The sequence below is a fragment of the Notolepis coatsorum genome (genome assembly GCF_963971535.1).
Source record: "Notolepis coatsorum genome assembly, chromosome: 5".
Classification (NCBI taxonomy): Eukaryota; Metazoa; Chordata; class Actinopteri; order Aulopiformes; family Paralepididae; genus Notolepis; species Notolepis coatsorum.
The window spans coordinates 161197800-161213153 of NC_140169.1; the positions used below are offsets into that span (position 1 = coordinate 161197800).

The 15354-nt window shown below is 48.7% G+C and overlaps 1 protein-coding gene across 1 annotated transcript in view; it reads right to left on the bottom strand.

The window, feature by feature from the left end:
* Positions 1-15354, bottom strand: part of myo3b (myosin IIIB) — a gene marked incomplete at its 3' end in the record, with an annotated part of 495246 nt that overhangs the window by 289838 nt on the left and 190054 nt on the right. Inside the window, 1 exon segment of the mRNA XM_084314352.1 lies at positions 11866-12013. Within this exon segment, the coding sequence (XP_084170478.1) occupies positions 11866-12013 (148 nt within the window).

The window sequence follows — 15354 nt, forward strand, 5'->3', positions numbered from 1 at the left end:
CTTTCATGAAGAGGGGGACATTTTTTTTTAAATTGACCAAGTTTTAGCATTTTTATCAAACATTTTGTCGACCAAACCACAACCATCACGCACGTGGATATTGAAATCCATGGATTAATAATGTGCGTGTGTGATCTTAATGCTGACGTCAGACGAGGTACAGGGCAGCAGCGGCTCTGAGAGTCACAGGGCAGGTAGTGCCAGGAAGCAGAGAGCCTTGCTACTACTAGCCGAGGAGTGATGAATGAAAATGTATCTGTTTCACCTAACACTATTGCTCTGTGATCATAGCCATTTATCTCTAAAGCTAACCACTATTTGTAAAAGCCACAACCACGTTACCATATTTGTAATAATGTAAATCATTGTGTCGTTGTACATATTGTGTATACAACGCTAGAAGCTAACGTAGCTTAGCCCAGCCTGGTAGCTATTGTGCTAGCAACATGCCGGGACATGGCTTTCTAGCCGGCATGAATGCCCGATTTCTCGCTGTCACGCTGCCACAAGGGGTTAACCCATTTCACCGCGACAATTATACAGGTTAACCCTTTCACTGCCACGCGGCAAAGGGTTATCCCTTTCCCAACCACGCTACAGAAGGTTAAGCCTTTCACTACCACTCTCCAGTTAACCCTGTCACAACCACACTACAGAAGGTTAACCCTTTCACTGCCACACTACAGAAGCTTAAGCCTTTCACAACCACGCTACAGAAGGTTAACCCCTTTTTTTTACTTACATTTTTATTAACATTTATAGACGTACAACAATTATAGACACTACTTACAATGACATCCATAACATAACAATATACAGACATGGGCCCCTTGAATTACTATAATACGGCTGCGTCCAGCCGCCCAGACCCCCATAAGAGGGGTGCCCCCCTCCCGCCATCCACCCCTAGAAATAGGGCTCCCCCACATCCCAGGTACATCCCATGCGGGGCCGAGCACTCAGCGACACGGGTCCCTTGAATTTAATTGGGCCAGGCTCAGTAGAGGAGCGAGGGGTGGTACTCCCCCCCCCACCGAGCCACGCCTGCTACCTCCCATGTCACCAAGCACCCCACCCCACGCACAACGACCCCACAACATACAAGACCCCACTCTCTGCGGCCAAACCGCGGAAACGATGCCCCCCCCCCCTGAGTTAAGCCCATAGAACTCCCCCATATCCCAGGCAGATACGCGCGGAGCCGGGCCCCCAGCGACACGGGTCCCTTGAATTAATTGGGCCGGGCCCAGTAGAGGGGAGGGACCGAGACTCCCCCCCACCGAGCCAAGCCCGCTAGCGTCTATGCCAAATACAACGCAGTTCGGTTTCCGGGTTCCTCTGATTGGCCACTAAGCCCACGTGACCGCGCGCTAGCACGCCCCCCTTATCGCCCGCTGCCGCGCTGTGAAGCGGAAGAGCCAGCGAGGCGACGCGAGGCGGTGGTTTCAGCAGCAGCGGCCGTCTTCTTCCGAGGCGGCTCGTTCTTATTAATCCCTAATGTCATGTATGTTGTGTATGTCATAAATGTCGATATGAATTGAAAATGGGGGACCCTGATGTAAACAAGACGAAAGTCTTTCTCTGGTCTGCATCCCCTTAACAATTGTGTGTATTGCGCCATACTGTATTGTACCCATTCTGCAATCTGTTAAATAAAGTTTTCATTCATTCATTCATTAATTTCTCCCCCACTACTCCCCAAAGTAACACTAAATAGATAAAGTACAACAACGCCAGACTCAAGAAACTGTGTTCCCTTTGGCGCAATACACACAATTGTTAAGGGGATGCAGACCAGAGAAAGACGTTTGTCTTGTTTACATCAGGGTCCCCCATTTTCAATTCATATCGACATTTATGACATACACAACATACATGACAGCTTTGGCTGTTTGTACGATGAAACAAAGAACTTCTAAGATATACATTAACGTTAGGTTATAGCTATAACCAAGTTATGTTAGTTAGGGGTGACGCTTGGCATCACACTGCACTCCCTCGCGTACGTGCACGCGCACTGAATAAATTCCACAAATGTACCTTTAATACCCGTATTAGTCTGACCACACCCCTCATCAGCTTACCTTCATAAGCAGGTGTGTGGTCACCTGCTCTCCTCCTTCCCAAGCGTTCATCACAAGGTGAGGTCAAGGGCTGCAGCGGCCGTCTGATGCCAAGCGTCACCCCTAACTAACAGAACTTGGTTATAGCTATAACCTAACGTTCTGTTCCGTTAGGGGCTCTGCTTGGCATCACACTGCACAAGGGAGGCCAAGCGGAGCCGCTGGCTGACAAATACACCCAGCTGAAGGCCCCCCACAACCAACAGAACAGGGAGGGCCGAGCCCCCCCGACCCCCCCTAATGGAGGGCACCCTCCCTATTAGAGGTTTACCGAGAGGGCGACGGACCCGACCGCGCGAAGAGGCACTCAAGCAACTCAACGCACAGGGTGAGCAGACCGTGGCTTGACCCCATGACTACACACACGCACAACCCGCATGCCACCCGGGAACGAACGGAGGAACAACCTCGTTACTACCCCCAGAATCACGGGGTCAAGGGCAAACCCAACCCCGTGGCAAGGCCGTAGCAGCGGAGCGCGAAGGAAGACCCAGACCCACCAAAAGGACTGGACTCCCTGGAATGGGGGCCCGGAGAAGTCCATGATGCCAGCATCAAGACCCCACCAGGTGGGCACGTAGTGCCCCGCCCCCCACATCGCCAGCGTATTCGGACAAAGGCCCCTCAGTTACTGCACCTGGTATTCCCAGGCGGTATCCCATCCAAGTACTAACCAGGCCAGAACCTGCTTAGCTTCCGAGATCGGACGAGATCGGGCGTGTTCAGGTTGGTATGGCCGTAAGCCGAGCGGGCCCTGTCCCCCCAATAGTACACCGCCTGGCACACTGACCCTGCAGAACAGGCAGTCAGCATGGCCGTAAGCACACAAAAAAGTTTAACCAACGGAAGCAGGCAGCGCACCGGGGAAAAACCAGGCAACAGGCTGTTAACCCTAGCCTGGAGACTGCGGACGAGACAGGCGCCAGAGGGGACAGCTGAACACAGCCGCCCCGGCGGAAGGGGCGTATGCTGGCGTTGTTGCATGACCAAGCCTCCATTTAAAAACACCCACCCAGAGGGGTTGAGGCAGAGAAGGCTGACACGATTGGCAGACGTCATGAACGTGCAGGGGCACCCTCAACCGGTGAACCCGAGAGTTGACACTGCTCCAACACACCAGGGAATCAACCACCTTGGCGTTACCCAATGCGGTGGTTGTTCCTATAACCCCTCAAGAAAAAACTCCAAAACACACCTGCGGGTATACACCGGCTATACCGCAGTACAAGTGTCTCAGTTTTCAAAAAAGGGTTAACCCAGGCCTACGGGTCGACGAACATTACCTCGGACCGGGCCTGGCGATACGGGAAGCACAGGGTCACCAGAGGAGGTCAAAGACCACCCCAACAGGCCCCTCTTCGCCATGCGTGAGAGAGGAGCGAAAAAGAATGGAGAACCAGCCCCTAAGCACACCGTACTTGGTATTCCCAGGCGGTCTCCCAACCAAGTACTAACCAGGACCAACCTGTGTAGCGGCCGAGATCCGACGAGATCGAGCGTGTACAGGTTGGCATGGCCGTAAGCCATTACGACAGTGCTGAGTAAAAAACGTACCCAACCAGGGTCTCCATAGCACCTAACCCTGTGACACCCGGACCGACCTGGCATTTTTCCCCCTGAAAAAAGCCCAAGTCCCTCAGGGTACCAGAACAGCAGATCTGCATCCCCGGCGGACAACGGGTTCAACTGATCCGGACCAGCGTGACCAGAACCAGTCCCGTGCCCTAACCACGCCGACATGCCTACTCCAGGAGAAAGGGCAGATATGCGTGTCGATCCTAACATGAAAAGAAGGCGCCACCCAGACGTTCGGCCGAACCGCGCCTGGTGGCCCACCCCAAGGGCGTGAGACCCCTCTACATATGTTCAGATCCATCCCGTCATCATCCCCCAGACATGAACGAGAACCCGTCGAAAAACCAACCCAGGTCGTGGGATTTGGTCGTCGGAAGAGGAAAAACCCCCATCTCAGTTGCTTTATAAAAAGGCTGTTTCAACCACAAGCAACCAAGGCGTGCCAGTCAGTCGCCTGTTTACAGCGAGCTAGCACTATACGTGCGTCGGGACACACCCCCATCAATGAACAGGCTATTTAGACCTGTCATTGAATCCCCAAGGCGCCCAGGGGAACGACAAGAGGGGTGTGACACTTCCTAACTCCAACACTTTTTGAATAGAAAAGAAAGAAGCATCAACAGTATGTATCCCAGTCTACACAGCCAGGGGTAAAAAAATTTCACATTTTTACATCCCACCACCCTCCCATAGGAAGGAGACGGGGATCCCCAGAGAGACTTCCCACGCGAGCTGTACAGATTGAAAAGAATATATTGCACCTTGAGCCATGTAAAAAATTGGTTTTAGGGCTCTCCGGGGAAGAGGCACTGAACCCATACACACTCAACAATCGAATTGAATCGAATACACATACAATAGAATAGGACACCTTCTAGAGGGTCCACTCACTTTGACAATCTGAGGAGGAAGGCTCTGTACTCTGATGGAGGCTCCCTCACAGGGAGGAAGGAGTCCGAACTCACAGAAGGCCCGAATAGGCGCTTGGTGAGGAGGAGCCCTGACCACCCCCCTGAAACAGATCCATCACATGGACCTGAACAGCACACGGAAGTCCTACCAACAGAGACGCGCACGGTGACGTACTCTATGGCGGGGGAATTCCTGCGGTGCACACCCCCAATATACCAGGCCGTGGGACCAGGAAACTCCCTCCCCCCCCCCCCCCCCGTAACGTGCCGAACCGCCACGTGACGGGAACCTTGAAGGACAGGGGGTGTACCCCTGACCGACAGAAACAAGGGGGAGAGGAAAGGTTACCAGTTCACCCCTTTACGACCCCACACCCATGATACGATGTAATGACAAAAAGAGAATATGACACAGTCATAGTCAGCTCTATGAAGCGTTTGACAGCTCCACACAGCGCATGAGCTAACCTGCTATCTGATTTTTACTAAGGAAAAAACACAGAATAGAGAGGGCTCTAAGAGCCCCGGTCCAACATACACATGTGCTTCTGTGGCCAGTCCAACCCAGTTGTAGGTCACATGACACACACAACCCATCATCACCTACAAAAAATGGCAAAAACACTCTACAGAGGAACGCCGTTTTTCACAATGAGAGAATACATAATTCTCGATTAGTATCGGCCACAGGCCTTGCTAAGCACACACGACAGCGACCAAACCATCTTTTCTTTTAGGAAAATAAAGTTTCTCCAGCAGTTTTAGCACAACCTCAGCAATCAAGCTAAGGGTTACATCGCATCCCTACCACACAAAAGACACAATTTTAGTGCACAACATGTCTGATATTAGGATGAAAAAGTCCCCAGGGAACCGGGGGGAAACACAATCCTCTTATTTTACCCTCAATACGGCCAGTCAAAACAGGAAAACCTGTTAATATGTGAACACACTGTTCATTGTCATCACAGGCTGAGAAAAGAACATTCTTTCCTCACTTGTCACTAAGCATAGCTTCATAGGTTAGTTACCTTAGTTGTGAGTACACGGTACATATAAACACCATGATGTTTCTCACACAACAACCAGATCATTGTCACGTCTGTAACAACAACCCGATTTGCACGGATAAGCTAACTGCCAGTGACAAAGACAGTCCACACATAACTCGCGTCGTATCCTAAATGCATTGCAGCAACACACGTTTTGGGAAAACATCGTTATTCACAAAACATTTAGAAAAGTAAAACCAGAAGACGTGTTATAAGGTCTGGTCAAACCTTGTCCTACCCGGAACGTAGATCAGCGAAGTGCAGTCACAGACACCGTAGGAACACAGCCGCTCCTGTGTTGCTCGAACTGGGCAGCGTCGCCGCTCCAACCAGTCGCTACAGTCCTCTTTGTTGACGCAATCCCCGTCCAGGCTCAGGGCAGGGTCGACGAACATCCCCTGTCAAGGATGACGTCGTAGTCAAGAGTGTAAAACATGTTAAAATCAAAGCACGTTCAACAGAGTAGCATTAAGCTAACGGCCGCTCCAACCGTTCGGGCGCTACTGCCCCTGCTCGCGAGACGCCGAGCTAACGGCGCACGCGACCAGAAGCGAGCTCGCGGCGGCGCGCGAGGAGCTAAAGCTACCCCGCGCCAGGCCTTGGCCTATAGCAGCAAGCTAACGTTACCTAGCGATCACGACATGCTAGCGCCGCAGCTAACAGCTGACTGGCTAACAGTAGGCCCAACCTAAGTAGGCCATGCAGTGATCCCAGCAGGCTAACGCAGCAGCTAACAGCTGACTGGCTAACCGTAAGCTATGCAGCTATCACCTGAATATGTATACAATGACATAACACTCACCCAGACAGGCCGCCGTTCTGAACCTCTCCTCACTTTTTAAGAGAAAAGAGAGACAAGATGTCAACACTGCTTTACAACGGTGATTTTACCAACACCCGACGGAATCAGCACAATACCAAACTGGCCTGTGTAGCTGACTTGAACATGGATCTGCCGCTATCGCACATCCATGCACATATCTCCTCGTGAAGGAATACTCTCATTTGGATATGAAAGAAGGGGCTTAACACGGGACAGAGAGACAACCACTCGTCCAGAACACACAGGGATCACCAGTGTTAATGGTCGCGGCCCACTAGTTAAACTACAATGGTCTTCAGACCAAGGTCTTCTGTCGCCTAGGTGGCTGAACAAAGGACCCTAGCCTGGGGCCGGTTTCCATAAACATTGTCAAGTAGCCCCCATAGCACTAACAGACAAGTGAAGCCCGCCAGCAACAGTACTCACCCAACCTGAAACCCACCGCTTCTCACAACAGCGGCGCGTCCGACAGTTCAGCTGTGGCCTGACAGGTTTCACCCCAACAAACACAGCAAGGAACTGCAGTTGAGAAGCATGCAGCGGCGTGCTCCCAATACGAAAACCGGTGGAGGGTTTTTAGAATGATCATCATCTTCCAGACACTCCAGTACGAAGACAATATCGCCGTATTTTCTCGAAAATAGTGAGAGAGAAAATAAAGATATGATGTCAACGTATCTCCTCCTTGTAAACAATATTTTTCTCCACGTCAACTAACAACACGTCAAGTGGGGTACTACCGAGGCACTTCCTTGTGGTGAAAGCGAGAAGGAGGAGAGCAGGTGACCACACACCTGCTTATGAAGGTAAGCTGATGAGGGGTGTGGTCAGACTAATACAGGTATTAAAGGTACATTTGTGGAATTTATTCAGTGCGCGTGCACGTACGCGAGGGAGTGCAGTGTGATGCCAAGCAGAGCCCCTAACGGAACAGAACTTGGATTTCAGTGATATTCAGCGGTTATGTCAGTGATCTTAAAAGCTTGTAGTTGTGCATGTCATAAAAAAACAAACTCGCATCATTTGGGTATTTCTGAATGTTTTGGCATATGAGTCTATATAGGGTGCATTTTTGTGTAATTGTTTGATCATAATACAGGACTAAGGAACATGGTATTTTTTTATTTCAAATTATATATATAGGACTATGTATAAAGAAACCATTTCTTCTTTCAGAAAGGCTGATATAAAGCTAATGTTTTGTGTAATTGAGGACCATTACATTTGTAGTATTAATCGTAGAATCACATCATATCAGTACCTTCAATAAAGAGTAGATCTGACTACTTTACTGAATTAACAATTACTGTGAATATCTCCAAACCACGCTCACAAACATTGAGTAACAATACCTTGGATGATGTAACTGATATGGATATTAGTCGCGCTACTGGAGAAAAAGACGCTGGTACCCTTGACAGTTAAAAAAAAGAAATCACTTTATTCATTCCAGATGTAGCTTATTTTTCCAATCATATTGTACTGAACAAAGATTAGCAACACATTTTCTTGCGGTGAATTCCTGCCTGAACATTCAAGACATGCTGTATTGCGTGGGGCTTTTAGAGAGGAAGATCCGTAGGACATCACAACGTCGATTCCTGAACGCAACCTATTTGATAGAGGAGAGATTACACCCATGCAGCCTCGAGTGTCGTGTGCAGTGTAAACAAACATTGTTTATGAGAACACATCCAAAGGGAACACAGTTTCTTGAGTCTGGCGTTGTTGTACTTTATCTATTTAGTGTTACTGTTGGGAGTAGTGGGGGAGAAATGAATGAATGAATGAATGAAAACTTTATTTAACAGATTGCAGATTGGGTACAATACAGTACGGCGCAATACACACAATTCTTAAGGGGATGCAGACCAGAGAAAGACTTTCGTCTTGTTTACATCAGGGTCCCCCATTTTCAATTCGACATTTATGACATACACAACATACATGACATTAGGGATTAATAAGAACGAGCCGCCTCGGAAGAAGACTGCTGAAACCACCGCCTCGCGTCGCCTCGCTGGCTCTTCCGCTTCACAGCGCGGCAGCGGGCGATAAGGGGGGCGTGCTAGCGAGCGGTCACGTGGGCTTAGTGGCCAATCAGAGGAACCCGGAAACCGAACTGCGTTGTATTTGGCATAGACGCAGCCCGCTACCTCCCATGTCACCGAGAGCCCCACCCCACGCACACCGACCTCACAACACACAAGACCCCACTGGGCAAAGCTCAGCCGCTCTGACCCCCATGAGAGAAACCCCTCCCTCCCGCCCTCCTCCCCGTAAAACAGAACACCCCCATATCCTGGTCCACCATGCGCAGAGCCGAGCACCCAGAGCCCCCACCCGCCCCCGCCCGGACCGCCAGGCCCCCGAGAACCCCAAGGCCAGGCCCGCAGAAGGCCAAAGCACCATGCCTGGTTAACCCCTTTCACTACCACGCTACAGACCGTCTGTAGCGTGGTAGTTAAAGGCTTAACCTTCTGTAGTGTGGTAGTGAAAGGGTTAATGATTTCACTAAATGACCCAATTAAAACAATCTGGGCTAAACGTGACGATTCCGGTTGCGTGTGTGAGGAGGAGAAGAGCGGCTTCTAATCAGCTGCGCCGCGCGTCTCTGCCTCCTACGGTTCCACTAGCAGCGCGATAACAGTCTCCCCCCTCGAATACATAATAATAACACAAGAGCAGCTCTGAAATAACAAATAGAGCCGGTTACTAATTCATAATGTATTTCAATTTGCAAAATAACCCAGAGTCATATCGTATCATCATCGCATCTGCTTAATTCAGATCATCAAAAAGGCCCTTTTTAAATATATATTTTGCTAATAAAGTGGAACCAATGGATCTAAACCCTCCTCATGTTTAAGTCATTAAGTTGGAATAATAATCAGTGCCTGTGCAGCGGCCCGTGGAGTGAAGAGGGGGACCCTGATGTAAACAAGACGAAAGTCTTTCTCTGGTCTGCATCCCCTTAACAATTGTGTGTATTGAGCTGTACTGTATTGTACCCATTCTGCAATCTGTTAATAAAGTTTTCAATCAATCAATCAATCAATCAAGACGCTCCCACCACGTGAACGATTCCTTCTCATCCACTAAAGCACATCACAGGGCAAATACCTCCCTTTTCTAATCCTTTTAATTTCATTCTGCCAAGGAGAAAGTTTCCCACATTCATAATAGGACCTCCGCTCTCTCCGCTAACGGAATCCTTTTCCGATTGATTAACCGCCGTTATTACTTATATCCGCTGAATTAAACGGAAGCAGTCAAATGAAATCATCGGTTATTATCCTCCACTTTATACCACCCTCCTCCGAATTAATACCATCGCGCAAAAGAGGAAAAAAAGGATGTCTTTTACATCTGGCGCTTATTGAATAACGCATGTTTGTGGGCGGCTGAGTGGCGCAGTGGGCCAGGCGCTCGCCATTAAGGCAGGATATGCTGGTATCGAGCCCAGCTCTCGGCGTTGCTGCCGGCTTGGCCGGTCTTTCATACTAACACAATTGGCAGTGTTAGAGGGTGGGAAAGCCGGTGGGTGGGGATTGGACGTTGTGGACAGCGACTCCAACAGGTCGGTTGGTGCGCCTGTACAGCAGAATCAGGAAGTATCGGGGGCAGCGTGAGCCTCCCACGCGTTACTCCTCGCCACTGAGAGATCGCGCTGTTCAGGTGAAAAGATGTGACGGCTGCCTCCTCGTGTACCGAAGGGGACACGTGATGCAAGGCTTGGTCCTCACTGCAGCCGACCAGTGGAAGGCATAGTCTAGCAACGTTCGAGACAAGGGAGGGGAGAATTGAAGGGAGAATTGGCAAGGCGAAATTGGGATGGGAGAAAAATTGGATAAAAAATTTAAAAAAAACGCGTGTTTGTGAGCGTATTTGTGAGCGTGTTTATGAGCGTATTTATGAGCGTATTTATGAGCGTATTTGTGAGGGTATTTGTGATGCGAGGACTTTGCTTTATCCTTTTACATGAAACGACAAGCGACAAGTGCCTTAAGTCGACTAAAACCATAACTCCCAATTAGTCTGTGAATCAACAAAGAGAGGGGGAGGGGCCAACGCTAATTAGTAATATCGGAGATGCTACCGTACACTACTGTAATTAACGCTAAATATAGTCCCCCTAGAACAGCAGGACCTGGGGATTTTCCTGGACATAAAGAACATAGTTGCCTTACAAGACCAACTAGTGGCTGTTGTGTTGCTGTGGGGGGCCTTCGTAAATGATGGCACCTCCTATTAGTCCTTTCAGAACGACTGACGGGGACGCAAGGCAGCACTAACTAAAAAGGCATTAGGGCAAAAAAAAAGAAAGAAAGGAAAAACAGCTTTTGATTAATGTCTATTCGGTGCCACAGAGGGGAATGAATCGTTCTGCGACTCACTGGGGGTAAACAACTTCATTAAGTCAATTAGGAGAGAGAGTAATTCAGTTGCGTACGAGGAGGACAGGCGGCGCTACGAGCGGGATGTTTGACGTAGGCAAAGAGGTACTGCCCTGATGGACGGGGGAGTGTGCAAAGGAAAAACATTAACATGGTTATTATTCTCTCCAACGAGGACATTTAAAATGGAAACCTGTTTTTTCTCTTGACGGCACGTTTTTCTTCGAACAGAGAGCCGTGAGCGTTGACACGTACTGTATCTGTGCCTGTTATTTGCAGGGTTATACGCAGGTATATTCAGGCAGATATGGCAATATATATATATATTTATCGGATATTTACCTGCATATAACCTGTATAACCCTGTATGGTAATGTGCACAATAATGCTGCATATACCATATATATATATATATATATATATATATATATATATTATTTATATTTACCATATATATATCTATCCACATTTGTCTGTATATACATACCTGCATATAATCCTTTACATATCTGTAGATACTATATCTATATCTGTACATATCCTTTACCTACTCTTACTAGTTACGCTGCTGGCCAGTACGACTTACATAGTTTCTTTATACCTGTATCACTGTACATATTAATACTACAACTCTGTACATACATCTGATTAGCACTATTACTCAGTAGTACTCATTTATATATCTTGTACCCAGTTTAATCACCTGTACATTGTATATTACTGTTGCACTTTACTGTTACATTTGCACTGGTGGTTGGATGCTAAACCTCTTTTCGTTGTACTGTACTTGTGCTGTATAATGACAATACATTTGAATGTAATCTAATCAAATAGTTCAGTAAACTAAACTGACATCCAGGGATAGAAATTGTATTCTATAATTATCATTATATCTTTTTTCCCTACTCTACTGTATTTCCTGATCTCACAATGTGACGTCTGACCCCACCCCCCGCCCCCCCGCCCTGCTAAATAAACCCTCACCTGTTCGAGGGCGAATATGTGCTGATTGAAGTAGAACTGGATCTGTTCATTAGCGATGTTAATGCACAGTTGCTCGAAGGAGTTCTTCTTGAAGTTCTCGAAGCCGAAGATGTCCAGGATCCCCACGTTCATCCCGCTCTCCGGCGCACTTCAAAGAGAGAGAGAGAGAGAGAGAGAGAGAGAGAGAGAGAGAGAGAGAGAGAGAGAGAGAGAGAGAGAGAGAGAGAGAGAGAGAGAGAGAGAGAGAGAGAGGAAAAGGGGGACAAACAAACAAACAGTTATTCTCCCGCGCAGGCGAGGGTTTGAATCCCCAGCAGCCTCTGGAAGTGATCAAATTTTCATGATGAATCCGAGTTCAACCCAGATACAAAGGAGGCCGTGCGACCCCTCGAGAGTCCCTCTCCGCGCTGGAGAACCGAGACGCCGGCTCTCGAAAGAGAACGGGAACGCATCAAATTATCCCTACCTCGATATTAACCCCTATGTATCACTCTAATGGTGATGTAACGCTTGCTATTGATAGCATGTACAATAATGCTGTATTTACTGTGTGTGTATGTATATATATATATATATATATATATATATATATATATATATATATATACATATTTGTTGGTACATACCTGCATTATAACCCTTGTTACATACAGTATCTGTAACAATATCTATATCTACAGTTTAATCACCTGTACTATTGCACTTTACTGTTACATTTGCACTCTGGTTGGATGCCAAACCTCTTTTGGTTGTACCTCTTTTGGCCTCCCCTGTAGCCTCCCTGTAGCCTGTAGCCTCCCCTGTAGCCTGTAGCCTGTAGCCTCCCTGTAGCCTCCCCAGCGCCTGTAGCCTCCCCTGTATTCTCCCCTGTAGCCTCCCTGTAGCCTCCCTGTAGCCTCCCCAGTGCCTGTAGCCTCCCCTGTAGCCTCCCCTGTAGCCTCCCTGTAGCCTGCCCTGTAGCCTCCCCAGCGCCTGTAGCCTCCCCTGTATTCTCCCCTGTAGCCTCCCTGTAGCCTCCCTGTAGCCTCCCCAGCGCCTGTAGACTCCCCTGTAGCCTCCCCTGTAGCCTCCCTGTAGCCTGCCCTGTAGCCTCCCCAGCGCCTGTAGCCTCCCCTGTAGCCTCCCTGTAGCCTGCCCTGTAGCCTCCCCAGCGCCTGTAGCCTCCCCTGTAGCCTCCCTGTAGCCTGCCCTGTAGCCTCCCCAGCGCCTGTAGCCTCCCTGTAGCCTCCCTGTAGCCTCCCCAGTGCCTGTAGCCTCCCCTGTAGCCTCCCTGTAGCCTGCCCTGTAGCCTCCCCAGCGCCTGTAGCCTCCCCTGTAGCCTCCCTGTAGCCTGCCCTGTAGCCTCCCCAGCGCCTGTAGCCTCCCCTGTAGCCTCCCTGTAGCCTGCCCTGTAGCCTCCCCAGCGCCTGTAGCCTCCCTGTAGCCTCCCTGTAGCCTCCCCAGTGCCTGTAGCCTCCCCTGTAGCCTCCCTGTAGCCTGCCCTGTAGCCTCCCCAGCGCCTGTAGCCTCCCTGTAGCCTCCCTGTAGCCTCCCCAGTGCCTGTAGCCTCCCCTGTAGCCTCCCTGTAGCCTGCCCTGTAGCCTCCCCAGCGCCTGTAGCCTCCCCTGTAGCCTCCCCAGCGCCTGTAGCCTCCCTGTTGCCTGCCCTGTAGCCTCCCCTGTAGCCTCCCTGTAGCCTCCCCTGTAGCCTCCCTGTTGCCTGCCCTGTAGCCTCCCCTGTAGCCTCCCTGTAGCCTCCCTGTAGCCTCCCCTGTAGCCTCCCCTGTAGCCTCCCCTGTAGCCTCCCTGTAGCCTCCCTGTAGCCTCCCCTGTAGCCTCCCTGTAGCCTCCCTGTAGCCTCCCCTGTAGCCTCCCCAGCGCCTGTAGCCTCCCCTGTAGCCTCCCTGTAGCCTGCCCTGTAGCCTCCCCTGTAGCCTCCCCTGTAGCCTCCCCAGCGCCTGTAGCCTGTAGCCTCCCCTGTAGCCTCCCTGTAGCCTGCCCTGTAGCCTCCCCAGCGCCTGTAGCCTCCCCTGGGGGCCCGTCGGGGGTCTGGATGCTGAACGCAGAGGTCACCTTTATAGCCGCCATTAGCCGAGTTATTAACGGCAATAAGATGAAGTGTCCGGATGATTGGAGCGGAGACAGGGACAGAGACAGCTTCCTGACAGTCGAGCGTTTGTGTGAGGGGAATTATTCTTCTGGATCGACGAGCGGCGCTTTACAGTCTCTCTGAAGTCTGTTTTAATCATCTCCATATTATTTTCTCGGCACGCAACTCGGTATAAAAAATGTATAGCGAGAGCGAGCCAGTACAATGATGTTAATCCGGTCAGAAAAAGATTATTGTGGAATGTTAAAGACCCTCTCTACTACTCAAACATGTGTTTGATTTTTTTGTACTCCTCTTGGAGGCATGACTTGGACTATGCAGGTTGTTATTTGTGACTTGGACTCTACAGGTTGTTATTTGTGACTATACAGATTGTTATTTATAACTTTGACTATACAGATTATTATTTGTGTCTTTGACTACACAGATTGTTGTTTGTGACTTTGACCATACAGATTGTTATTTGTGACTTTGACCATACAGATTGTTGTTTGTGACTTTGACTGTTATTTGTGACTTTGACTATACAGATTGTTTTTTGTGACTTCGACTGTTTTTTTGTGACTTTGACTATACAGATTGTTATTTGTGACTTGGACTATGCAGGTTGTTATTTGTGGCTTAGACTATACATATTGTTATTTGTGACTTTGACTATAGAGATTGTTATTTGTGACTTTGACTATACAGATTGTTATTTGTGACTTTGACTATAGAGATTGTTATTTGTGACTTTGACTACACAGATTGTTATTTGTGACTTTGACAATACAGGTTGTTATCTGTGCAGAACATGTCACCAGGGCACCTTGTTCACCTTCTTCCCCTGGAGACGGAGAGCGTCTCTGTACTTCCCTGAAATCTGAGTTGCATGTAATGTCACTAATAGGCTGAACCTCTCACGGTCCAATATGTGGTAACACGGCACCTTTAGCTTCAGCGACACAGAAAGCTGAGTAGGCTTTGACATGTCTTTAAAGAATATAAGCTGCCGGCATGGGGGTTCCTGGTAAATATCAGAGGTCGCTTGCTTGGTGTTGATTTGTATATTCATAGATCCTTGCATCTCAAAGAGGGTAAAGGTGTAGAGATGCTGCCGAGCCATTTTTTTTGTTTATTGAACAATTTGTTGAAGAAAACACATTTATACAAATTGTTATGCAATATGGAAAAAACATGAAGGGTTGATTTCAGAGTATGATTTGAGAGACGTTTGTAAATGTACTGTTCAAAAAGCTAAGAAAGGGATTCAAAAGGAGATTTATTTCTAGTGTTGGGGTTAACTTGTGGAACAATGTTGATATACATTTAACAATCAAGTCATTAACCTTTGGTTTTCAAAGAAAATGGTTTGTATAGCTATTTTTGATGGTTACAAATGTGAATAATTCTTATTTAGTT